Source organism: Taeniopygia guttata, chromosome 10, assembly GCF_048771995.1.
Source record: "Taeniopygia guttata chromosome 10, bTaeGut7.mat, whole genome shotgun sequence".
Classification (NCBI taxonomy): domain Eukaryota; kingdom Metazoa; phylum Chordata; class Aves; order Passeriformes; family Estrildidae; genus Taeniopygia; species Taeniopygia guttata.
This window is the reverse complement of record NC_133035.1, coordinates 18556403-18582507: the sequence shown is the minus strand read 5'-3', so window position 1 is coordinate 18582507 and position 26105 is coordinate 18556403. Positions and strand designations below refer to the sequence as shown.

Below are 26105 nucleotides of genomic sequence, written 5' to 3'. Positions count from 1 at the left end.
AGCCACGGCGTCTTCTGGGCTGGGAAAACCCTCCCCGATCCCTTCTGACCATTCCCCAGCACCACCGCTAAGCCATGCCCTCACATCCACGCGGCTTTGAAATCCCTCCAGGATGGGCACTTCACCGCTGGCCCGGGCAGCCTGTGCCACAGGCTGTTCAAAAGGCTTTCTGTGAAGGAATTTTCACTGATACCCAAACGAAACCTCTCCTGGCACAACTTCAGCCTGTTTCCCTTGTCCTGTAGCGTGTTACATGGTAGAAGAGACTGACTCCATCTCAGCCATGACAGGAGAGGCTGATAAGAATTTAGCAAATAGCAATCCTGCAGCTGTGCAATCTGTTAAAACTCTTACACTGTCATTGTTACGTGCCCCAGCACCTTCTGCTGGCCAAGCACTGGCACAGGCTGTCCAGAGAAACTGTGTCTGCCTCATCCCTGGGAGTGTTGAAGGCCAGGCTGGATGAGGCTTGGAGGTGCCTGATTTAGGTGCTGCCTGTGGTTGAAACTGGCTGAGCTTTTAGGTCTCTTCTGATCCACATTTTTCCATGATTCTATCACAATAAGGACAAAAAAGGACAGCAGCGACTTGTTGTTTCCAAAAAGCCCACCACTCACTCCCCCAGCAGCTCACACAAGGGCCCCTTGCCATGGCCATCCTCATTCCAAGGGCTAATCCATCCTCCCTCAGCCCCATTTTGGCAGCCTCAGGGTGCTCTGTGCGAATCTCTGCTGTGGAGACATCAGGTCCCTGCCCCAGCCTGGCCCTGCATGGAGGATTCCCACCTCTGCCAGCCCCTGGTGCTGTGAAGCTACCACAGAAGGTGGGGTGAGCTGTAGCAATGGTCCCAGGAGGATTTGTTTGGGAACACAAACCCCACAGACCCTTTGGGGCAGCATGTCGGGGAAAGCTCCCGGTGTGACCCAGAGCTTCCACTTGCACGTGCTTTTAGAAGGGAGCACCTGCAGAAAGTTATTTTTTCTGGTTTATAGGCGTTCAAAAACCCATTTTCCTTTGAAGAAAGGGACTGCTTTGCAAAGGGGAATTCGGGGGTGTAGAAACATTTGGCTGGGAACTTACAGCTCAGGAGCCTTGGGTTGTTTCGGGGGGGCTCACATTGCTGGAGGCTGAATGTGTTTTGGGGGTTCAATGCCCTGGGTGTACCTGGGGTTTAACACTCATTATTACAGCGGGAATTTCTTTCCTTGTGGGAAACATCAGTGTGGAGGTGGCAGCATTTTTTGGGGAGGAAAAAACGGCGGTTTTTGAAACGGCAGGGTCCTTGTGCACTGAGGGTTGCATGACCTGAGCCCCGTGCATGGTGTAGTGTGTGTTTGTCGCAGTCCCAGTGCAAAGGTCCCCGTGTCCCGTATCCCGTGTCCCGTGTCCCGTATCTCGTGTCCCGGTCCCCGTGCCCTTGGTCCTCCCGGCCGGCAGGCGGCGCCCGCTCCGGCACGGCGCGGGGCCCGAGGCCGCTCCTGGAAGCGGAAGCGGCAGCAGCGGCCCGGCGGGGCGGCTCGGCAGCAGCGCCGCCGCGGAGCTCCGTGAGTACCGGGGGGAACCTCGGGGGCCAGGCAGGGAGCTCCGCTTCGGGGAGGACCCCTGAGGGCCTTGGGACTTCTGAGGTGGGCGAGAGGAGGGGGCTTGACCCGGGGTGGCCCGGCCTTCCGCCCCCGGCTAGGCCTGGCCGCCGCCCCGGCCGTGGAGAGACCCCCGGGTTCTGCCCGCCTCCACCCCGGCATCTGTCCCCGGCCGTGGGGGCGCTCCGGGATCTGACTCTGGGCGTGGAGGCTCCCCCGGGATGTGCTCCTGGCCGGGGGGTGCCCACCGGGATCTGCCCCTGCCCCTGGAGGGACGCCCCGAGGTCCTGTCCGGGCTGTGCGGGGTCCCCCGGCATCTGTCCCCTGCCGTGGAGGGACCCCCGCGGTCTGCCCGCCGCCCCCCCGGGACCTGCCCCCGGCCATGGAGCAGCCCCAGGAGCTGAGAGCCCCCCGGGCTGACATTGCCGTGCCGGGTGGCCGTTCCCGCTGCTATTGGCTCGTTAACGTCGGCTGCTCTTCGGTTTTTATCCCTTTTCATGCGAGAAGTAGGTCGGGTTAAGAAATAGCAGCATCTGGGGGTAGGTGGGGAAAGGAGATTTGTTCTTTGTTGGAAATCTTCAGATGAAACGAAATTTGCAGTTCGGGCTTGAAGGTTCATTGTCAGTTCCTGACACTGACTCGAGCACAGCACTGCTCAGTGCATGCCTTGGACCCTCCTTCCAGTTGGACAGGGCTCTTTTGTTCTGGATTCTTGTGGTGTAAATAGTGTGAGCAAAAGAAAGACCAGTGTTTGTTTTGTTTGTGTTGCCAAAGGTGAAACTAAGCTATTTGTGTTAAGATGGGTTTGTGTCAAGGTGCAGATCATTTCTTTTTTACTCCTTTGGGGGGATGTCTCAGCTGCTCTGGAGAGCCAGTCCATCAGAGAGCTCTGCCAGCTGCCCAAGCCTGTGCCTTGAGCTCCAGTGATCCTTCAGTCCTGTTTGCTCGGGGGAAATGCTTTATTTAGGCTGTATTCGTGTTTTGTCAGGCCAACATGCTCTGCCCCAGTAGCGTACACAGCACTTGTGCAGTCTTTCCATGCTATATATAGACACCCCTCCCTGCCTTTGAGGATTGACAATCCTACACCTTGGGCTCTCCAGGAATGAGCTATGTGACAGGAGTTCATAGCTTGGATCCTTTTGGAGCTGCCCTCAGCTCTGGGATTTACAGTGGAAGGACTTGGTTTCCTCTTGCCAGACCTCTGGGCTGACAATTTCAGCTCAGATACACTTTGTAAAGCCCAGCTGACTGCAGGAAGAGATATCTGCTGAATTAACAGCCTGTTGGGCAGATAAGGCTTATGTTGCAGATAATGCTTTTTTTCTGCATTTGGGAAATGCTTTTTTCACTGTGTCCCCTTCTGGTATTTGTAACTGGGACAATATAATAGTGGTGATCACTGCTAGACCCTTCTGAACTTAGTTTGAAAGAAGATACAAACAAACCCAAGAATTTATGGAGAATAATGGGAATAAGGACGACCTGCCTAAGCCTATTGTGTGGCCTGATGGTTCCAGATCAGCTACCAGTGTTATTTCTTTTCAGCAGTTGTTGCTCTTGCTCCTCTCCTAATCATCCCCTGTTCTGATATCAGTGTGGTGAGGTGATTTGTGGAGGTCTCAGAGGGAAATAAGCAGGTGGGAGCTTAAAGGGGAAGAATTTCTCCACTTCGTGACCTAAAATGAGTGGTTGGTATGTGTGGGCATGGGAAACACAACAATAAATCTGTGGCTTCGTGAAGTCTTTAGTCCCTGCTGAAAGGCTGAGTGGTGCCAACCTGTTTTCCAGAGCAGAAAGATATTTCCTAGTTTTCTTCCTTCTGCTATGGGTTTTATTCCCCACATGAAAGAATGGTTATTATAAAGCATTTTTGCTGTGGGGTGTGTTGGGATTGTGCAGCGAGGGTTTGCTAGAGCTGAAGCTCTGCTGTTCTGTTTTTTCCAGAAACATGCAACATGGCAGCAGCCATGGAAACTGAACAGCCGGGCCTGGAAATCTTTGAGACTGCGGGTCATGAGGAGCAGGTCCCGAGGGAGGAGCAGCCAAAACTGGAACCTTTCTATGTAGAGAGGCATTCCTGGAGCCAGCTTCGGAAACTGCTCACAGATACACGGAAGTATCATGGATACATGATGGCAAAAGCCCCTCATGACTTCACCTTTGTGAAGAAAAATGATCCCGAAGGACCTCATTCCGATAGGATCTACTATCTGGGTGAGCTGGCTGTGACAGTGGCTCTGCAGGGCTCTTTGGGATTGACTGTTCCTGACAGCTGGGAGTTCCTGGCAATTAAATCTAAAGGGATTCCAGGCCACACTTGCTGGTCAAAAGTCATGATTGTGATCATAATATCTCATTAAAACTTGTGAGGTCATCTCCCATGAGCGTGGCATGATTGGAGGTGACCCATTAGGCCTGGTAAAGAGCTGGGAAGTGTCCTTTGGGGCATGTTCCCAAGCTGGAAGTCTGTTCAGTCCCTTTTCTGTCACTCCAAGTAATACTCTCTTCAAAAGCTATATAGGTTTATCTCCTTTCTCCTATTACAGCTGTTGGATGGAACCTTGTTCTTCTTCAAAGTTTTCTTCCAAAGCAGAGATTTTAAAAGTCCTTTGTGCCTCAGTTGCCGATGGAGCAGGTTTTCCAGGAATCCTGTGGGGAATAAATAGCAGCATAGGTCAGGGGCAGCTTAAAGAGTAAATACTTTTCTCAGAATTTTTTTGCCTTAATAATAAAAAACTTCATGTAGTTTGTTGTTCTTGGATTCAGTGCCTCATTTGTGCATTGTTTCACTAATTAATGTTCACTTGATGGAAGTGATTTGGCACCATAAGTGATACTGTGAGCAACCCTCTGAGTGGCTTTTTGGAGCAGGCCTTGTGGTGGAGGACTGCTTTTGTCAGGAGCTGCAGTAGCTGAACATAAATCCATGAAAACCTGGATTAGGGAGAGAAGCAATGGCTGAAGCAGAGGCCTAGGAGCCAGAGCCATGTTCTAGCCCCACTGCTTGCCACTTAGGCTACTTGCTTAAGCTCAGGTTTGTGATTCACAGAGTCTTTGCCTGTGCTGTGCAGTGACATAATCAGAAAACTGCTGCTCATTTTCCTCTTTTCACAAGATGGGAGTCATAATCCTTGGATGATGCTGAATTCAGTCACGTCACGGGTGGGTTGAGGTTGATTCCCCCTAGGACGAGCTCTGGTTTCCCAAGTGCCACTTGCTGATCTATAGATGTGGCTTGGCCTTTCCTTGGAGCACACCTGGCACTCTCTGTGCTGATCCCCATGGGCCTGGGCAGGAGCCTTCAGAAATCTGAGTATCACCAAGAGAGAGGAGCAGGACAGGGATGGTCAAACCTCCCTAAAGGCTGTGTATTCCAGACAAGGGAATTGGCACAAAAGCCCTCCTTGATTTATAAAGCTTATGGAATAAAAGGGCAGTAAGAAGACACAGAGTGCTTAGAGCAGCATGGGGTAAGCCTGGGTGTCATTGTTCTCTGCCTTCTCTGTGACTTGCACTTCTGTGAAGCAGGGGATTCCCAGAGCGAGGCTGTAGTGCAGAGACCACCAGTACTTCCACTGGTAGGAAATGCCTGGGAAACTGTTCCTGGGCATCTTTGAGAGTGTTTGGATTATTAACAGAAAGCTAATATACTTTTTTTTCACCTCATTTTCACAATAGCAATGTCTGGGGAGAACAGGGAGAACACGCTCTTCTACTCTGAAATTCCCAAAACCATAAACAAAGCTGCCGTCCTGCTGCTTTCCTGGAAGCCTCTTCTGGATCTTTTTCCGGTGGGTCGTGATTTCTTTCTCGCTTCAAGCACGTGGGATTTGGGGTTTTCATAGTGAAAATTTGAAGTTTATTGTCTTAAAAATGTAAAGATTCTCCTTGTCCATGCCAACCCTGCAGCCATCCCAAAATGAGGCACAGCTTTCTTCTCAGTGTTTGGAGTTCCATCCGCTCTGCGTGCTGGATGATTCCTTTGCTGGCAGAGATGGCAAGTGCTAATTTGCATCAAGTTCTGTGCTGTGAGATCCTGGGGATTGCTGAAGGAGCCTGGAGTCCCCAGTCACTTCCCTGCTGTCTTGCAGGGGAAGTGATGATTCCCCCAAGGATCAGTCAGTGGCTCCATGACTCATGCTGGAGCAGAGGATCCCTTTCCCACTCACTGGGATGTGGATTCCCTTTTCCCTGCTGCACATAGCAAGCCTGCACCATCCCATCCCATGCACCTTGACAGGCTGGAGGAGGTGGGACAAACCCCACATGGAATGAGGTGGATTTTTCCCTGTGTTATATCCCGGAGCTGTCAACCAGGCGTGAAACTCTGGCTGTGCTCTCCTCCCACCAGACCAGTCACTGCATGTCTGTGAAAGTGAGCAAAGCTTCTCCTGTTCATTCTAATAACAGACCCTCAGTCTGAGCTTTCTTCTACCAGGGAGTACTGGGAATAATGCTGGCCTTGCTATGGGAGGAGTGGCTGTCAGTTTACAGTTGTGTGGGATCTGATCATGGCCTGCACCTACGAGTGCTGATGGCAGAGGCAAAGCAGGAGTGGGCTTCCAGCCGGCGGCAGATTCCAGAGGAGGAGGATGTCTGCTCAGCCATCTGCTCCTGAAAGCAGGGTAAGGTGTGCAGAGCAGAGCTGTTGATTGGGCTTCTCTGCCTGTTTCCAGGCCATCCTGGACTATGGGATGTACTCCCGGGAAGAGGAGTTGCTGCGGGAGAGGAAGCGGATCGGCACCGTTGGGATTGCCTCCTACGATTACCACAGAGAGAGCGGCACCTTCCTGTTCCAGGCAGGGAGTGGGATTTACCATGTGAAAGATGGAGGCCCCCATGGATTCACCGTGAGTTTACTCACTTCTGTCTCTCTGCAGGACCTTGCTCTGGCAAGGATCTCCTCTGGCTTGGAGTGAGAGCAAAGAGCAGATCATCAGCAGTTATTGCACTGGCACAGGAAGTGACCTTGATAACCCTGGAAACAGGGTTATCCACAGGGTTGTGTTTCCATGATTGTAGAAACCCAGATACGGGGCTATAAGAAGTGATAAACTGTGGCAGCAAGGCAGGATACCAGATTTGTTTGATTTTTCATGACTAACAGTATCCATAAAAAGCTACAAAAGGCTCTGTGCTATTTCATGAAGTCAGACATCACGGCACAGACAACTTTTGTCACCAGGCTGCAGTTTTCAGGTCACTGTTCCATGGTCTGTGCTGGATGGTTTACACCATTTTTACACCATTTAACTGTACAACTTGCAGAACAAGCAGCCTTCACTCTGCTGGTGCTGAAGATGGCCTTCAAAGCTGAAATAATTTATTATTAGTATAATAGATGCCTGGTGTTTGTCTAACCCTGTGCCGGGGTAATTTACTGTGTCTTGAGTAGCTTTTGAAGGACAAGGTTACATGTTCTGCCTGCCCCTTTTAGGATGCTGTTTTTAAGAATGTGCCAGGCTTCTCTACACAAGCTGCCCTCTGATTTGAAGCTGATCCTCAGCTCCGGGTAAAGAGACCTGGTGGGACCATGACAGAGGCACAACTTTCCCTATAAAATATCTGCACAGCATTTTTCTGTGTGTAAAGTGGGTAGATTCCTCTCTAAACATGTATTTGAAGTCAGTGTCCACACTACTGTAGTCTTCTGAAATCCAGGTTACTTGGTGGATGTGTTCCTGTGTTATCATATCTTACTGTGTTTCTTTTTCTTTTTAATCCAAATAGCAACAGCCTTTAAGACCCATTCTGGTAGAGACCAGTTGTCCAAATATCCGGATGGATCCCAAGCTTTGTCCAGCTGATCCAAATTGGATTGCGTTTATCCATTGCAATGACATCTGGATATCTAATATAGAATCCAGGGAAGAAAGGAGGCTGACGTTTGTGCACAATGGTAATGCATCCTGAATTAAATTCTTCTACCTCCTCTGCACTTGTTCTTGCTAGACTGCACAGAGCAATGGCACTAAAGGTTCTTCTGAAATGGGGGTAATGGCCACTGTTTTTTCCACCTTGTTTGTCACATTTATAGACTTCCTGTAGTGCAGATACTGTGGGATGATTCTTTTCCCTGCACTGTGCAATCTGGCGGAATGAGTTATTTGTTGGATACATATGGAAGGGCTCTTCTCCTGAAACACAGCACATTGCCTTTCACTGGAACAGCCTTTTTTGTGTGGAGGAGCTGTGGGTGGAATAGAGCTGGAGGAAAGTTTCTGTCAGAGAAATCAGGCTGCAGAGACTTAGGAACAATTTAGGCAGTTTCTGAATAGCACCGAGGCTTCTGCTGGCCCCTCATACTCAATAAATTAGGTTTTCACTTCTTACCCTCTTCAACTCTGTTTTAGGCATTTATCATGGAAGAAAGAAAATGGGAAATTGTGGATAAACACTTTAAAAATAAATTTAATTTTGTATTTAAATGATATAATTTAAATTTTAGTCATTGAAATTTCTGACACTTCGTAAGAATGCTTTAGACTATTTAAATGCTTAATATTAAAATATTATGTAAGTACAGTAAAAATAAACTGTAGCAGTGACTCCTTCTCAGATGATAATTATTTATGGAGTGCTGCTAAGTTACCTCCAGGGTAACAGGAAAAATATTGAAGCCCTATGGATATGCCATCATGTTGAGATGTTATGTAAGTCTGTTACTTTTGGTTTGTACAGTGAATGAAATACTGATGCTTTCATTTTTCTGAATGTTCATGGTTTCGGTTTCAGTCGTTCAGAAAGGTTTGGGGTTTTGATTCTCTTAAAAGTTGTACTTCCAATTCACTGAGCTCAAGTAGAGAGAACATTTTCTTTCCTTGACTAATTGAGAGCCTGATTAGATAGAAGTAAGAAGAGAGAATGGCTTTCCTTTTCTGAAAGAATCTACATGTCAGAGAGGATTAAATCCTCCCTAAATATATGAACAGAGAAGGCTGGAAGCAGAAAACAAATCTGCTGAGAAGTCAGATTTATTATCATGTAATTGTTCCCCTGGGGCTGAACTTGGGCTGTATTTGGGATAATGCAGAACTGGTTTGGTTCTGCAGCACATCATGAACTAATTCTTTGGTGTCTTTTTTTAGAACTGGCCAATGTTGAGGAGGATCCAAAATCTGCTGGCGTGGCTACTTTTGTGCTGCAGGAGGAGTTTGACAGATACACTGGCTACTGGTGGTGCCCAAAGGCACAGCCCAGTAAGTGTGGGGATCCAGGGTGTCTGACAGGCCCTGTCCAGTGCAAAGCTCTCTCTTGCTCTTGTTTATTTTTATGCAGTTTGGAAATTGTCTCCTTTGGAGCTGTCTGCAGCAGGGGCAGGTTGCAGAGGTCTTCTGAGTACTGTGGGGAGAGAGAATTCCCTTCTCACAACAGAGGCGGGAGTTGTAGGAGTCTCAGTGCTTTGCTTAATGAAACATGAATCACAGGCTTTGTTGGATTTTTCTTCATCCTTCCAATCAGCTCAAGCTCCTGAGAGAATATTGATGCCTGCAATAACTGATAATTCTGTTCTATAATTCTGTAATGTTAATTCATTTACAGCACTGGATGGGGGTAAAGTTCTTCAAATTCTTTATGAAGAAAACGATGAGTCAGAGGTAGAAATTATCCATGTCACATCACCCATGCTGGAGACAAGAAGAACAGATTCCTTCCGGTACCCCAAAACTGGTGAGACCCTGAACTTACATCCCTGTTTCTGGAAGACACCTATTTTATTCCATGTGCCTGACAGCAGTGACTCTACAAGACTAGAGCAGAGGGGTGTTGAGTCTTTGAACTGGTGTCCAAGGGGTGCAAATGTGTTTGGGGAAGCTGCTCTGGAGGCTGGGTGAGTCACTGGTGACTGTGCTGATACTGCAGCCGTGTGATTACTGAGGGCTCTGGGTGTCAGGAGTTGGCAGGAACCCGCTCTCGCTGTCACTGTTTGAGCCACTCTCTGGGATCCAGGAAAACCTGAGTTGTTTAGGAGTTGATTCTCATTACAGCCCTGTGTTTCTTAGGGAGCAGCTCCACAATTACAGCCTTTTGGGGTTTTGTGGGGGGGTTCTGTTTAGCTGCTGGCAGTGCCCTGGGCAGTTCAAGTTCTGGAGGACTCTGATCTCCAAGTTTGCTGTTGGACTTTGAACAGCAAACCTATCCTGCTGCACCCTGCCAGAAAAACCACCTGTGGTCACATTTGCACACAGTGCATGATCTGGAGGCTTCAGCAGTGAAGGGCTGAGGGCAGGCTTGAAGTGGAGAGCCACTGGAAACAGGGAAGTGGAATTTAAGCAGACTTACTGAGGGCTGATTCACTGTCAGGTGTGGGGCAAGTTTGAACAATTCAACCTTTCTGAGATGTCCCTGCAGTCACAGCAGGACACATTGCTCAGGTAACAGTGGTTTGCTCTCTGTTCCTCACTCCTGAAATCTTCATTTTTTGGATAAATGTCTTCTGTTTGGCTAACCTCAAGCTGAAGAATTCATTCAGATCTTGTTGATTCCCCAATTCACTGGAAAAGCTTTTCCTGATTTACTGCTTGTATCAAGGATAGAGAAAGGATCAGTGTGAGGCTGAGAAGCAAGAGGTGACACCTTGCTGTTTTTTGGTGCTTGTGGATACTCAGATTTCTGAGAGTATTTTGCCATGGCTCTATTCAATGTAAAGAAAACAAGCTAACAAAAGCCCACATCCCTTAAACAATATGTAGCTTTATTATCGTCGTGGCACTACTGATGGCAATAGGTTTTGGGTGTTTCATTTTCACAGATGCTTTTTAGCACTGATCACTTTCTATGTACCACTTGGAATAACAGCCAAACAGTGAACCAAAGCTTGCTTTGCCATCCCAGTCACTCCTGAGCATTTACTTCCACCCTGAAACTGCATGCACTGACTGTGGGAGAGAAGACTGACTGGGACAGTAGCATGGCTCTTGATCTGTTTGCAGGATTACATCCTCTAAATCTCCCCACATTTGCAGTTTCTTTTTTCCCTGCCTGGTTCTGTGCTGTCTCAGACATGCAGGGAGGCTATTTGATCAAAGAGCATTCTGCTGTTTGCCTTTTCCAGTCCTGTATGAATAATACCACAATAATGCACAGCAAGCAATTGATGCCTGACTGTTAACATCTGTTTTTATAGGTACAGCAAATCCAAAGGTCACTTTCAAGATCTCTGAAGTGACAATCAATGCAGAAGGCAGAGTAAGTCTATGTTCTGTTTATTTAGTAAATACATTTTATTGCTTTGATTTTTTTTTTTTTGTAAAAATAATTTTTCAGTTCTATACAGAGAAACTTTCCTGGTTGTGATGGCTTCCTGGCTTCTCTGGGGGCAGTGCCCTTGGCTCATTCCTGTGCAGATACTCAGTGTGCAGCAGTATTTCTCAAGGCTGTGCTTTTCTTTGCTACCACTGGTGTGTGAGCTCAGCTGCAGAGCAGAGAATTGTAGGTCTGGATGGTTAGACCTTCTTATGTGACTGATCTCTTGATTGGCTGCAGATATTGGGAAAATTGGAGTGCAAAAACAGTGTATCAACTTACAAAAGCATGAACATATGGAAAGAGATGAACTTTGCTTTTGCCCTGGGATGTTTTAAACAGATGCAGAAATTTCCACAGCACAGATCTGTCCAAGATCTCTGGACAGATGGGAAATTAATCTTATCAAATAGATACATTAGCAGTCACAAATTATTGGAATTCTCCCAACTCTTTTATCTGCTTCAGGCATCAGTAGTCACCTGCTGGGATAGTGATGCTGGTGTCAGCCAGCAAAGGCAGGGAAAGCCTTTAGGACCTTTTGGGTACCACTGGGATTTGTTCCCAGTCCCAGCAGGGACAGACTGCAGCACTGCATTTCATGGATTAGAACCACATTGATAACTGGGTGTCATGCAAGATGTTCAGCACCTATCTGTGAAAATCCTACAAAAGAGCTTGGTACAAATCACCTCCCCTTTACAGGGGGGAACTGAGAATTCAAATGAGTTGTGAGAGATGAATGATGGGTTTGTGAGCAGCATCCAGATTTCTCTGGTCCCAGCCCTGGCTGTACTGGCAGTGTGCAGCTCTCCTGCTGTGCTGGGGTCTGGCTACAGACAGGGTTCAGTCCCCTGTGTTGCAAAGGCTGAACAATCTAAATTGCATGAGCTGCACAGAGAAAGTCTTCTGTGTCCAGGCTCTCATGGTGCATGAAAAACTGGTTGTGGGGGTTCATCTCAGTGTCACTGAATTGCTGCTTTGTCAACAGATTGCAGATGTTGTGGATAAAGAGCTAGTTCAGCCCTTCGAGATCCTCTTTGAAGGAGTAGAGTACATTGCTAGAGCTGGGTGGACGCCAGAAGGAAAATAGTGCGTATGTTAATCCTGTCTCTGCTCAGAGGGTTTGGGGTCATACAGTCAGAAGCAGATTGTAGTGGTCTCTGTCTTCTTCCAGCTTAAGCCTGCTTTACTTTTACATTGCTACCAACTTGTTTGTGCAAAGGGGACCATTTTTCCAAAAGCCAATCCAGAGCCCTCCTTGTGTCTTTCTCTGCTCCCTGGCCCTACTGCTTTGGGTTTGGGCACTCGCAGCCTTTGATGTGTGTGTCCTCTCAGCATCCCTGTGAGAGAGAGTGCAGTGCTATTATCCCCATTTTACAGATGGGGAACTGAAGCCCAGAGAGGTTAAGTGCCTTGCCATGGTCACGCAGGAAGTCTGTGGCTGAGGAGAGAAATGAGCCCAGGTCCCCCAGGCCCTAGGCTAGCGCCCTAACCACTGGACCATCCTTGCTGACCAGACTTACTGATCAGAAAACCTGCTGTAAGTGCTACTTACATTTGCATGTCATTTTAACCCTGTAGATGATGTAGTACAGTGTTTCTAACTCAGCAGAAGCTTCTCCGAAAGGATATTTCACTGAAAGGGTTGTCCAGCCCTGGCACAGGCTGCCCAGGGCAGTGGTGGAATCACCATCCCTGGAGGGACTTTAAAGCTGTGTAGATGTGGCACTTGGGGACATGGTTAGTGGTGGGCTTGCCAGTGCTGGAGGGATAGTTGGACTTGATCTTAAGGGTCTTTTCCACCCCAAATGTTTCCATGGTTTTCTAGAAGTGCACTCCTCCAGGTTTTGAATCTAAAGATGGCTTTCACCTTTTAAATTTCTTTCCCATCCAAATCTGGAAGAAATCCAGGGACATATTTGCTGCATTATCCTGTTTTTTGCAGAATTATTGTTGGAGCTACAAATAAAGCCATCAGAATATGGCAGGGGCTGCTGCTGGTCCCTTTAGGTGCCAGTGTTATTCTCTGCCAGGTGTAGATCTAACAATAGTATTTTCACAAGCACCCTGAAATTTCAACTGAAATTTTTTCTGCTTCATTGTTCCTTCTGAATTTTCTCTTCTCTTTCTCCCTTGAAACACAGTTCAAATCGGGGAGAACAGAATGAGTTAAACTTTTGAACTTGCAGTGCTTATGCAATATTAAAACTAAGTGAAATAGGTTCTTGTGTTATGGAAGAGATTTGTTTATGTGGGTGAAATTTTGCACGTGACTCAATCTGCAATTGAATATTCTTGACTCCCTCAAAAAGCCTAGTGCTATTGTGTGTCTGCTGAGATTTTCAGACTTGTGTCATACTCATGGTTGCCTGTTATTTTCTCTAATATCTGTGTCCTCAACAGCATCTGGTCCATCTTGCTGGATCGCTCCCAAACTCGGCTTCAGATAGTCCTGATCCCTCCTGCATTATTCATCCCCACAGAAGATGATGCAATGGAAAGACAGAAACTTATTGATGCTGTACCAGATTCTGTTACACCTTTCATTATTTATGAAGAAACGACGGACATCTGGATAAACGTAAGAATTTGAATTTCAGCCTTCTCTGACAGTTTGTAGCACTCGAGCAACATTGATGTTACTGTGCTGCCAAGGGGAGTGATCCCATCTTGCAAGTTCTGTGCATATTCAGTGCTTCCTGCTGTAAAAAACAGGATGTAGACAACGGATTTGGGATGTGAAAACAGACATGCTGTGCTTGAGTTAATGCAGTACTCAGAGCCAGTAGTAGAGCCCAGGGCTCTGGGTGTTCCCAGGTAGCCCCTTCCCCACAGTGTCACTGGCACTTTCCAGGTTCTTGGTGCCAGTTGCTGGCACTAGCAGTGCCACCAGATGAAATATTCAACAGGCAACAAAGAGGGATCAAGATGACACTGGGTGAATAGTCCTGAGTCAGCTAACAGGCACTGAACCCCCCCGAACTACATCTGGTCTGGTGAAACAGATTAAGGGTGTTATGTGTTGGTGAGCTGCAGGGCCTGTGCTGAGAGCAGTCATGGGTGTGCCTGGTTACTCCTGTAAGCTGTGCCTCTCCTCACACTGCTGCACATAACTCTGCAGTGACATCCCTTGGAGGTGTGCCTGGGAGCATCAATCACTGGCACATAGTTCCATTTTTCAGCAGAGAACATTTGCACAAAGCCTTCCAGTGAATGGTCATTATACAGCAAGTGTTCTCTTATATACCACATTCTCTCCTTAGAGTTTAGTTTAAGGATGGCACAGTGAGTTTCCCTTTCTCCATTATTTTTACTGTCTGAAATGGTTCTTGACTGGCAGCTCATACTGTGAAGAAAAATGCTCCCAAGTCCTCCAGAGATTGTCCCTTGAAGCAAGAGCTGTTGATGAGTGGGAAGATGATGTCAGCTCATCCTTCTTTGAATTATCCTTCACTTGGAGGTATCACAGGACAGAGGTCTACAGAGCTGGACCCACCTCTGTCTAAGCTAGAAGGACAGTTGCAGAAAAAATTCATTACTTTGGTGACCAGGATATAGAGTTAGACTGGCAGAAGGCTGGAGCTGCAGGGATGTGGCACTGGCTGCAGACCCCCCTGGCTCCAAGGGTGACTGGTTCTCCCAGTAAGGGACAGTGCTACACCAGTTAGCCTGGACTGTGTGGTCTGTGTTGAGCAGCAGGAGGAACATAATTTGTGTGACTGCAGTGCCAGATTCCTGCAGATAATAATCCAGTGCTCTGTCTCCTCAGATCCATGATATCTTCCACGTCTTCCCTCAAACCCACGAAGATGAGATAGAGTTCATTTTTGCCTCTGAGTGCAAAACCGGCTTCCGGCACCTGTACAAGGTCACCTCGGTTCTGAAGGAGAGCAAGTACAAACGGTCCTGTGGAAGCCTCCCTGCTCCGAGTAAGGGGAATTGTTCTGGTGCTGTAATTGGGCATTTGTTGCTGACCAGGGAGGAAATAAATGTCCTTCCAGCTGGCAGGAATTACTGTCTTATTGGAAACTTCTGCTATTATCCAGGAAAGCACTTCAGTGCACGGTTCCTCTGGAAATTGTACAGGGTTTTTCTGTTGTCAGCATGCCTTAGTTTTAGCCCTGATCCTTCCTTATGGAATAGATGGAAAAGTTTCCAAAAACCAGATGGGAAACAAGCTCCCTGTGATACTGTGGGACATAGTTGGCTTTTCCTCTTCACTGCTGGAACTTGGTCTTGCTCAGATGCTGGAAATTGCTGTGTGCAAAGCTCCCAGAGTGGTTTTTTCCACAGCATGTGTTCTTAAATTCACAGTTTCATGCTGTGATACTTAATTTACTTAGTGCGTGTTGAAGGCACCTACTGACCTCTGTATGCACAAAAAATACACCTAATTTTACTAGAGGTCCCAGGTTCATGCAACTATTGTGGGTCTTTTTCCCACATAGCATTATATCTTGAGCTGATTAGATTTCTCTGAATGCATCTGAGTTCTTTTTCTTGCTAAATCTCTCTCATTCTAAGGGAAATGAAATCATCTTATAAAAGCAGAGTTCTTACAAAATTCTCTATTTTTGACACCTCATATTTCCTTTGCCTGCCTATTGTTCAGTATAAAACCTTTATTTCTGTGCAAGTAACAAAATATTTTTAGGAATAAAAATCTCTGTACATTGGCTATTTGCAGGTGACTTCAAGTGCCACATCAAAGAGGAGATAGCAATTACCAGTGGGGAGTGGGAAGTGCTTGGCAGACATGGATCCAACGTAAGTCTTGCTCTTTATTCATGGATATCCTGCCACACACACTGCAGGGAGATGGTTCTTTGGAGGGATCAGCATAAATTTATTAATCCAGTATGGTTTTAGCCAAAATACACAGTATTTCTGTTCTGTATAACTTAGGAGCTTGCACAAGGAGAGAGGGAATGGTCCCCAAACCACTGCTCTTCTAGCTCTGAGCTGGATTAATTCTTTGATCATTTGAATCAAACTGACAGAGTTGTAGACAGTGAGAGCAGTTGCTTGGTTTATCCCTTGCAGATTGCTGGGCTCCAGCTCAGCATTATGGAAGTGGGGCAGGAGTGATTGGGGTAGACTTTGGGGTGGTAGAACTGCATATTGAGGGATGTGCTGTTTGTTTTGTTCCTGACAGATCTATGTGGATGAAGCCAAAAAACTGGTGTACTTTCAAGGCACGAAAGACTCACCTCTGGAGCATCACTTGTACGTTGTTAGCTACGAGAGCCCCGGGGAGGTGAAGCGCCTGACAGAGCGCGGTTACTCACACGCCTGCTGTGTCAGCCAGGTACCTGTGCCTGCCAGGCTGGCTGGGCTGCTCTGCCTTAGCCAGGCTTCTCCTGTCACTCAGCAGAAAGGGCAGTATTGACATATAACAAAAGCAGATTTTAGGCTGTGTTGTGCCCTCATGTACTTTGCACAGTCTGTGTAAAACCAGACTTAATCTCCTGGTTCCATTGCTCTCCAGCTCACTTCAGGCTAAAGGAACTTGTTTGAAACTCTTTGAGGCTGACTCCCTGCCTGCCGTGGACTAGAGAGCAATCACCAGAGGAACTGAGCCTGAGCAGCATTGGGTGGAGTTCCAGGAATCCAGCTGGGTATTCATGGCCCAGAAGAAGATGTGTGACAAGCTCCTCATGCCACTCTTTGATTTTCAGGTGTATCTTTGGGTTTGGCGTGCTAAGGACTGCAGTTTCAGAGGCAAAAGTGCTCAGATTTCTGGTTTAATTTGGTCCTTAAGCATCTTCTGAAATTTCCAATGCAAGAGAAATTATCACTTGCTTGTGGTTGTGCACCGAGGAGTTCAAAGCATGTTCTTTTTCTCCCCAGGACTGTGACATGTTCATTAGCAAGTACAGTAATCAGAAGAACCCCCACTGTGTGTCACTGTACCGGCTGACTGGATCAGAGGATGATGCAGCTCATAGGACTAAGGAATTCTGGGCTACCATTTTAGATTCAGCAGGTAATGGCATGGGTGAAGAACAGGAAAAGGACAAGCAGGATCACAGGATAAAAGATATCCCAGTGTGTGCTTGCTTGAGATTTGCTGTTGTGACTGACCATACTTGTCTCTGGAACTCAGGCTTGTGTGAGGAGTTCTGTGAAGTACAGGAGGGGTGTTTTCAGCTCAGCAACAAATGGATATAAACAGACCATGAAGGAATTTAGAATGGAAATTACCAATTTTCTCCTGTCAGTTTTAGTTCAAGGAGCAATTTGTGTGCCTGCTGAAGAGTGTGTTCCTGGGGAGGGAGGTGCACTTCTTAAATAGTGTGTGCTGCTGCCTACTCGTGTCTTCATGAGACAGCTCCTGGGCTATAATCTTCCACTGGATTTCTGTTGCCTTTCATTTCTCCTTACCTGAGGCATACTCCATGTCCTGTACTTTCCATGTGTTAATGTAGGGAGTCCTCAGTGGGATTAGGAAGAGATGGGACATCTGTAATGGCTGTGTCAGGGAAGAAGAGTTACTGCCATTCACAGGAGAGCAGGCATGGGAATGTGACAGGGCTCAGAAAGCTCACCTAGGGCTGGGGCACTCCCTGTCTCTGCCTGCATCCAGCCACACCCACTGGAAAGTGTGGGAGAGCTCCACTGGGATTGCAGTGAGACTGGTGACAGGACAGTGGTGCAGCAGAGCTGTGTTACTCACCCATTCCTGTTAAAACCAGGCTCTCTGTTCCCTCCCATGGCAGGTCCTCTTCCTGATTACATTCCCCCTGAAGTGTTCTCCTTTGAAAGCTCCACGGGGTTCACACTGTACGGAATGATGTACAAACCCCACAACCTGCAGCCTGGGAAGAAGTATCCCACGGTGCTCTTCATCTATGGAGGCCCTCAGGTGAGTTGGTAGGCAGTGGGATGGGCTGGCAGGGATCACTCCACTGCTCTCCTGCAGGAACAGTTCCTGCTGTGTGCTGAGAGCAGCAGGTGACATTTTGCCTGTTTGGTGAGGAGATACTTGGCCAAAGGTGCTGTAAGGATTCATTGTTGCCAGGTCATGGATCCAGGCACTGCCACTTGTCTGAGGACAGGTATGGAGTAGCAGAGGTGGAACTGGGGGAAAAGGGAATCAGGTAGTCCTTGTTCCCAGTTCTGTCTCCTCCTCCTCTCCAGTTGCCTCAGTTCAGCTCTTCATGCCTGACACAGAGTGGTTTGTTTTACTGGGAGAAGAGTTTATTGCATAGCATGGAGAGGGAATCCTGCAGCAGGGAGTAGGGATCTTGAAAACTTTACATTATAAAATTGTTTAAAGCATTTAAAGGAAAGTAAATATAAATAAAATCTGAAATTGAATTAATAGATGACCTCTGGATTCTGTGCTGCTCTTGTATTCCAGGTACAGCTGGTGAACAACAGGTTTAAAGGCATCAAGTACTTCCGACTGAACACTTTGGCCTCTTTAGGCTATGTTGTCGTTGTCATTGACAACAGGGGCTCCTGCCACCGAGGGCTGAAGTTTGAAGGAGCCTTTAAATACAAAATGGTAGGTGGGCTCTGAGTCTGGCTCTGTTCTCAGCCAGAGATGGGTTTGAGTGCCAGTGTTACCAGCACTGAAGCACTGGTTTGGTGCACACTGCCTGTGTGACACTTCTGGGGTTTGGGGACAGGAAATGTGTATAAGTGAGAGTTCAGGGAGGAAAGATGCTTGATGTGGGAAAGATAAAATGTCATGGTTTGAGGTTGTGAACCAGCTGCAGCCTAACACAGGGTGGTTCATAACGAGACTGTGACTCCTCGAAGATACAGTTTGCAGTTCACGTGAACAGGACAGTTGCATTCTGAGCATGGATCACTCCTGAGTACAAAGCTCTGAAGGTGGTTGCCTTGGGCAATCCTGAGAATGCAACTTTTGCCTGCAACTAGCAGAACTTTGTCTCTGCCCTGCCAGGGACAGATAGAAATCGATGACCAGGTGGAAGGGCTGCAGTATTTGGCATCGCAGTACGACTTCATCGACTTGGAGCGTGTGGGCATTCACGGCTGGTCCTACGGAGGCTACCTCTCCCTCATGGCTTTAACACAGAGGTCAGATATCTTCAGGGTATGTTCATGCATTGAGTACTTACTCTGGTGGTGCAGATAAAATTTTTCCTTTAATAATGTGACTTCCATGGGTGGTGACAGCACAAAAACCTTGGAGTTTGTTCTGAACAAGTTAGGACACAGTGCAGTGGCTGTTTTTTTCAACACTCTTCTATTTGGGTGACTTCAGAGAGAAGTTGCTTTTCTAGCAATTGTTGGACTGTTGAGCTTGCAATGACTTAGCTGTGCTCCTGTACCTCTACCTCTCTCTGGTCACCTGTGCTGAAGGTACCTTAGGTAGTGTCAACTGCTGCCCACTTTGTGCCAGCTGAGCTCTTTGTGTTGTGAACCAGGTAAGGGAAATGATCCTGGTGAAAAACAACACCTCCTTCTCATCCTCTTTTTGGCCCTGAGAGAGTAGTTCCTTTGCAGACTGATCTATTGGCAGATCAAATTGCCCATGCTGCTGCATAGCAGTGTGTTCTGAAGCAGTCTGGAGAGGGGGAGAGGTACTGGAAAGAGGTTGTTGTGCCTGCCTGACTTTAGACCACTATAATAAACAGCCAGACAGGTGTGGTACAGGTGTGGGAAGAGCTGGTTATTGAGATGTGTTTTGTTCTTTGTGGCTATTCTTGCTTTCTTTAAGTCTAACCTTAATATTTCTGGGACGTTTGACAATTATTTGTCTCAATCTTTAACATTTGTTGCATTTTTACCGTTACAAACACCTGCCTTGCAAAGGGGCTTTAGGTGATGGTTTTTTTCCCCTGGGTATTTTTTTCTGCAAGCTGGTGGTAGCTATGCAGGGTAGTTTGTGGAGTCCTAGGAAGCTGTTTCTGTTAGACATGCAAATGGACCCAAACCCACAAAACCTCACAGAATGCACTTCCCTCAGCATGCCTTGCAGGGGTATGTTTAGAGTTGTTTCCAATTTAGCTGTAGGCTCTTCCTGGTTTCCAGCACTCAAAGATCACAACTGAGCTGTGCTATGTGTGAACTGGGGCAGAGACAGGAGGATTGCTTTGCTCCTTCCACAGTTACAGTGGGATGAAGGCATGGGAGGGAAGGACGTGGCCAGGTCAGGGGCAGTGCTGTCATTCCCAGGTCGGGGGCAGTGCTGTCATTCCCAGGTCGGGGGCAGTGCTGTCATTCCCTGGTCGGGGGCAGTGCTGTCATTCCCCTCTCTGTGGCACTGGCAGGTGGCCATAGCTGGAGCCCCTGTCACGCTGTGGATTTTCTATGACACGGGGTACACGGAGCGCTACATGGGCCACCCGGAGCACAACGAGCAGGGCTACTACCTGGGATCCGTGGCCATGCAGGCTGAGAAGTTTCCTTCTGAGTAAGTTTTTGCTTCTGGCTCTTGTCTTCTTCTTCCTACCAGGAAAATATAAACCCCATAGACATATTTTTATTTCCCTGTTTTTGGTATTTCTCTTATGACAAATGCTCACATTAAATAATATTTTAAAAACCCACAATACTCAACACTAATAAACTTAATATTCAAATGAACATTTGCATAATTAGAGAACACTTAATTTCTTTATATGCATATTTTGTGTCTAAAGAAACAACAAAACATGTCTTCAATTTGATTAGCACTTTAGAGATACATTAAGCTAAACAAAAATTAGTTATTTGGGATGTTTTTGTATGTTCTGAGGCTGTCTCAGCAGAACAAGATAGGGCCATGGGGTTTCTTGCAAAAGAGCTGACTGTCAGCAAGGTTTAAGGCCTCATATTGTTGAAGCTAGGAAGCATTGCTGAGAAGTAAATAAGATACTCAGGTAAAACATCTGACTGTAATATGCATGTGCAGGAAGAACTTTGAGGAGGAAGGAACAGGTTTGAGAAATGTGTCTATCCAGAGCAGTTTACAACTGTGGAATTACTGCTTTCAATGCAAATACTTTTTTCTGAGGAGTGTTTTTGTAGGGGTGTGTGTGGACTGTGAAATGAGTGGGATGCTGTCTAGAACTGTTTGTCTCTTGCTTTTCCCAGACCAAACCGTTTGCTGCTGCTGCACGGATTCTTGGATGAGAATGTTCACTTTGCACACACCAGTATTTTGCTCAGCTTTTTGGTGAGAGCTGGGAAACCCTATGACCTACAGGTAAGGCTAGAACCAGGGTGTAAAGTTAATGTGTGTGCCTTCAAGGAGTCCAGCACTGGAACTTGTGCTGGGCGCCTTGGAATTCTAGGATAAAATTGTAACATTTGAGCCAAGCATTTTTTAAATGTTAATATTTTATGAATTAGCAAAAAGAAAAAATGGGCAAATAAGCAGTTAAGGCTGTTCCTGAGGAGATCTGCAGCTGGAAGGCAGTGCAGCAGTGTTCATGCAGCATGGAATAGGGTTCTGCATTTAATTAAACCCTGCTGGCTCAGTGCAGGTGGAGCCCAGGGATCCCACATCACACCCTAGAAGTGGGAATGTGCTCTGGCCAGGAGCTGCCTCTGCTCAGCCAGGCTGATCCCCTCCAGCACAGCTGGCTCCCAGTGGGTTTTCCTGGGTTCAGGCAGTGGAGGATGAGGTGTGTCAGTTCAGGTGCAGAGTTAATGCAGGGACATTCCACGAACATTTGGAATGGGACTCCGGGACTGATTTAGATATTGGCGCCTTCAACTCCGGTGGATATTTACGAGTTTATTTTACATTTCAGATCTACCCTCAGGAGAGACACAGCATCAGGGTCCCTGAGTCGGGGGAGCACTACGAGCTGCACCTGCTCTATTACCTGCAGGAGAACCTGGGCTCTCGCATTGCTGCCATGAAGGCCATGTGACTGCCCTCAGAACTCTGCTCCAGCTGCTCTGCGGACAGGGAGGTGTAGGAAACTAGAGAAAATAGAATGGAACGTTGCTTTCTGGTGCCTGCCACACGTACACACCCTCACAGACACTTTTTTAAAAGTAAATTTGGTGCCATACGGGAAATTAAAGTACGGTGATCTAATAACTTTAGTTATTAAACTTTAAGTTTAAGCTGTAAATAAAATCCAATGTCTGTGGTATAATACAGTACCATGGGTGTTCTATTGGGGGACGAGCTGAAACTGAAAATAACGTACTTCTACAGCACCAGATCTTCACTTTTTAGAAGAATTATGGCATAATTGATGTATTTTTACAGTGTGTTCCTTGGTATCTTATTACATTATACTGGATGATTTACTCACTACACAGCAAGAGTTTACCTGAATGGTTACAACTTTTATTAATTTTAAATGCTATCATATAGCTTTTATGCTTTGTGAAAGGGATGTGTCTCACTCCTTAGAAGGTGGTCACAAGTTGGACACATCTCCTGTCTAGATGTTAATTGTTTTTTAAGAAGAAAGACTTTTAAGCTGCCTCTTAACATATTTAAAGTTTGAATTCAGATCAGTTGATGCCAGGTTCTTTGATTCCTTCTCTCTTAGGATAAATCATTCTCTTTTCTTCCAGCAGCTTGAGAACCTATCCTGATTGTACTTGATTTCAGTAGAGAAGTTAATTAATACTTTACTGTGATATGGGCATAAGAATCTTAAATTCTGAGGTGCAAACTAACTTGAGTTAAAAATCAGAAACTGTAAACTTTCAAACAAGCTTCACAGTGCATCCTGTTGAGAGTTTTCCCTGATGTTCACTCTGGAGCTGGGTTTGCAATACTCCTTCCTCACCCTCACATCAGCATGATATTGGCATATGCATCCTGTTACAATGTAGAAATTCAATACTCTAATTCCAAGGTCTGCAGAGTATGTGTGGGGAGACCTTACATGTGAGGCAATATGAGCTGTTCTGTTGAATTTCCTCATGTATGAGGGGCTATTTCCCAGGCTCATGCCCTGTCCAGTCCCTGTTCCTGGGTCCTTTCTAGCACTACTGTGCATGATGATGATGCTGTCTTTGAGAACCCTTTTCTGTACAGCTTCAGGTAACCCTCAAGGAAGTGCAATCCCAGTTGTGTTTTTGCTACTGAGGTTTTAACTAAGCAGCAGGCTTGGCTGAAAAGCATAAGTGTGTGAAGGCACTTTTAATTGGCAACAGGTCGTTTAGGATAGAAATCCATAGAAAATTATTCTCATTAATCCAGTAAATTCTCCGTTTGGGACTTGCCTCTGAGACTCTGATAAGTTTTAATGGTTTTCTTAGAAACCTAAGAACTCCCTTTTCTTTCTGTTTTGGTACTAGCGAGAAGCAGAGCATGATTTTCTTTTCATCTGCTGAAAATCTGGAATCACTCTCAGTCTTTACGCTCTTAGAGCTCCACATGCTGTAATGTACTTCCCTTGATTTTGTACTGTTCAGCTTGATGCCAGAACTCTGGGATTCAAGAGTCTGGCTGTATCGGATCAAACTGCATCGTTTTTCAGTTAAACTGCTGGGCATGTGCACCAAAGCCAGGGGAACTGGGGCAGTTACACGGTTATAAAAGCCTTGTGTGAGAACAGGATCTGGTTTTTGGGATACACAAAGGAGCCAGAGCCAAAGCCCTGGCTTTGTGCAGGGAGTTCCCTCCGCAGTGGGGTGCCTTGGTTCCACCTGTTTGCTGGTGTTCAGATCGAGGTGGTTACAAGTGGATCAGTTAAAACACCATTAGCAGGTCAGTAACAGGTTGATTTTGGGAAGGGCATGGCAGAGAAGGAGCCCAGCTCCAGGAATGTCTTCTCTCAGCAGTTAATTGTGGCTGAAGCAAAGGCAGCATCCCTGGGGGGTGTCTTACAGTCAGCACCGAGAGAGGAGGACATGTGCAACACAACAGTGGGTAAAGACAAAAATAAGCTGTTCCTCTGGAATTCCATTGTGTTCCCAATGTGTTTATGCTGTATTATATATACATATATCTATATCTGTTCATATATACATATATGTATAAAATTACCCATGGATAGTATTCACCTTTTCCAAGGTTGTTTATATTTTGTTCAATATTAAATTAACTTGCTTTTTTGGGGTGTTCTTGTTCTTTTTCTAGAGGTGATTACCCTTGAATGTAAATGTATATGATTTTTAAGATGAAATTGATCCTTTTGTTTAAAAACAGAACAAAAATGGCCTTCATCAAACAGTGCTTTTTTGGGGGACTGAAGAGCTAAACATTACATGAGTAAGCCCGGCTGGGTTTGGATTTGAGGCAGGATGTGATTATAAGTGCTGACATAGAATTTTTAATAATGCATCCTTCCACTGTTTAAAATATAGACATCAAAAAGCTATTAAAGTACAATATACTGTAACTGCTCTGTTTTGCAACATAAATTATGGATTCTTTCTTTCCTACCATTTTCTTTTCTTTTTACTGTAGTTAAGCACTTTAAGACCTCGTGCTCTCTTATCCTGTGGAATTGCTGGAAGGATTTATCACCAGAGTTTTGTAGTTCTTGCAAAAGAGATGCCTTAGATGAAGTCTGATTCCAACTAAACTCCCAGTGGAGAAAGACCCCATTGTGATGGAGACTGCAGAGGTAGGAAGGTGTTAGTGCTGAGGGACTTTGCATCCTTATTTTTGTGGGGAGTGGTATTCCTGTACCTCATATGGCGAAGTGTTGGTCTGGCCAAGGACCAGGACAAGGCTGTACCTTACAGTCCTGGAGATGGGAATGTCGCTTAAGGAGGTTTCCAGCCTGTTTGATATTTGGGATTGTACTTTGTCACTTTCTGCATGTTAAAAAAATCTCTTGGTTAACGTGAGTTTTAAGCAGAACTGGTGAGGTCCTGGGGGAGCACATGCAAGGGAGGTAGTGAAGCAAAAAGGTGTGAGGAGGAGCCTTTGCTGTGGCTCCCAAACCAGAGGTTGGTATGTCCCTGTGGAGGCCCCTCTGCCTTCCAGAGGCTCTCTGAGCAGAAGCAGGACTGAGCCTTCCTTGCATGGTGGATATTTAGTTGCACGGGTGTCTTTGAGATGAATGTTGAAGAACATATATGAAATATGGGGATCTGAGTGCTGAGATACCGAAGTTGTTGTGTGTTGGTGCAGGCAGTTTCCTGTCTTTTGAGGTGGTTTGGTTTGGTTGTGTTCATTCCTGGTGAAAGCACGTTCTTTCACCCCATTTTAGTGCAGCTTCCAGTGATGCCTTGTCAGTGTGGGATGTGCAAAGCTATTGGGTTTCACCCCCACCTCCTTTTGTTCTCAATGATCTCTTCTTATTCAGAACACAGTAAAATTAGTATCTACCCAGAACTGCTTAATTTTTACAAATTCAATGGGAAAATGAGCTCAAAGCACCAAGCAAAGCTTTGAAAAATTACTAACTTCATTATATTAGAATGTAAAATGCATTCCCCACTTACTAGTGGCATTTGGAAATAGGCTATGGAAGAACTTTCTGAGTGGGATAGTGTAGTAATGCTTTAGTCCTGGAGCACCTGTGCCTGAACCTGGGTAGGAAATTATGGAGAATTCTCATACTCTGAGTTCCAACCCATATGCCCTGCCAGGAGGAGTGGGTTGTGCTCCTGCTGTGTGTGTCCATGTGTCTGGCTGTCCTGCTGCTGCCGTGACACCCAACCCCTGCCCAGGCAATAACAGAGTTTGAGAAAGGGAGACATTGGCCAGGTGAGGGCCCTGCCTTGGGCTGCCTGTTTCCTTCAGTGCCAGAACCCTACAGAGACTTTCCGTGGGCCCATGTGGAAGGGGCAGAGAGCTCTTCCTGTGGTTTCTCCTTGGCTGTTCTGCGCAGTAGAAGTTCAGGTGTTTAATTTGAGAACATGAAGTGCCTGCTGTTTGCGTTAACAAAATTGCATGTCTCACTCCAGTGGGTTTATTGGGCTCCCTCCCTCCCCCTCCCGAGCTCATGGCTTTTAATCATGTAAAGTGGAGACATTAGTTTTGCTGCATTTTATTACAAAACCTTTGTTGCAATAAAGATGCTGCTAAATAAATTGAATTAAATGTTGGGTTTTTTTCTACCCTATTTTCAACTGTCTCCCCTTGATTTAGGAGAGCTTGTGTGTAATTAAATCTGTGCCCTCACTGCGCTGTGGAAAGCAGCAGTGATGTGTGTTTGATGCACGTTGGGTGTTCCACAAAAGCATCTGCCACGTTTCCTGTCCCTTGAGGTTTGGGAGATGGATACCATCAGGAAGATCAGGCATTTCCTTGGCACAGCCATGTTCCCTCTCCCGGTGTTTCCATGTGAATGCTGTTTGCAGCCCTCGGCAGCCACCAGCTGGAGCTGTCGCACCGGGGACTGCAGGACGAGGTCTCGAGGTGGGACAAGTGCCACCGGGGAG

At 46.4% G+C, this 26105-nt stretch overlaps 1 protein-coding gene across 3 annotated transcripts; it reads left to right on the top strand.

Moving 5' to 3' along the window:
- The first annotated feature begins 1457 nt into the window (after positions 1-1457).
- DPP8 (dipeptidyl peptidase 8) lies at positions 1458-25786 on the top strand. 3 transcript variants are annotated; one of them, XM_004176914.5, is made up of 20 exons: positions 1458-1544; positions 3528-3797; positions 5262-5374; positions 6260-6433; positions 7314-7482; positions 8672-8782; positions 9126-9254; positions 10711-10772; positions 11821-11921; positions 13236-13413; positions 14602-14761; positions 15520-15599; positions 15988-16140; positions 16683-16818; positions 17552-17697; positions 18196-18342; positions 18748-18900; positions 20081-20223; positions 20886-20997; positions 21548-25786. In XM_004176914.5, the coding sequence occupies exons 2-20, from the start codon at positions 3539-3541 to the stop codon at positions 21668-21670; spliced, it is 2649 nt and encodes an 882-aa protein (XP_004176962.5). In that variant the 5' UTR covers positions 1458-1544; positions 3528-3538; the 3' UTR covers positions 21671-25786. The 3 variants fall into 3 exon arrangements, with proteins under 3 accessions (XP_004176962.5, XP_041574270.1, XP_072789899.1); XM_041718336.2 differs by lacking the exons at positions 14602-14761; positions 15520-15599; positions 15988-16140; ... (5 more) ...; positions 20886-20997; positions 21548-25786 and having other exon boundaries at positions 11821-11925; positions 13236-13348; XM_072933798.1 differs by lacking the exons at positions 13236-13413; positions 14602-14761; positions 15520-15599; ... (6 more) ...; positions 20886-20997; positions 21548-25786 and adding an exon at positions 12213-12227 and having other exon boundaries at positions 11821-11925.
- The last annotated feature ends 319 nt before the right edge of the window (positions 25787-26105 follow it).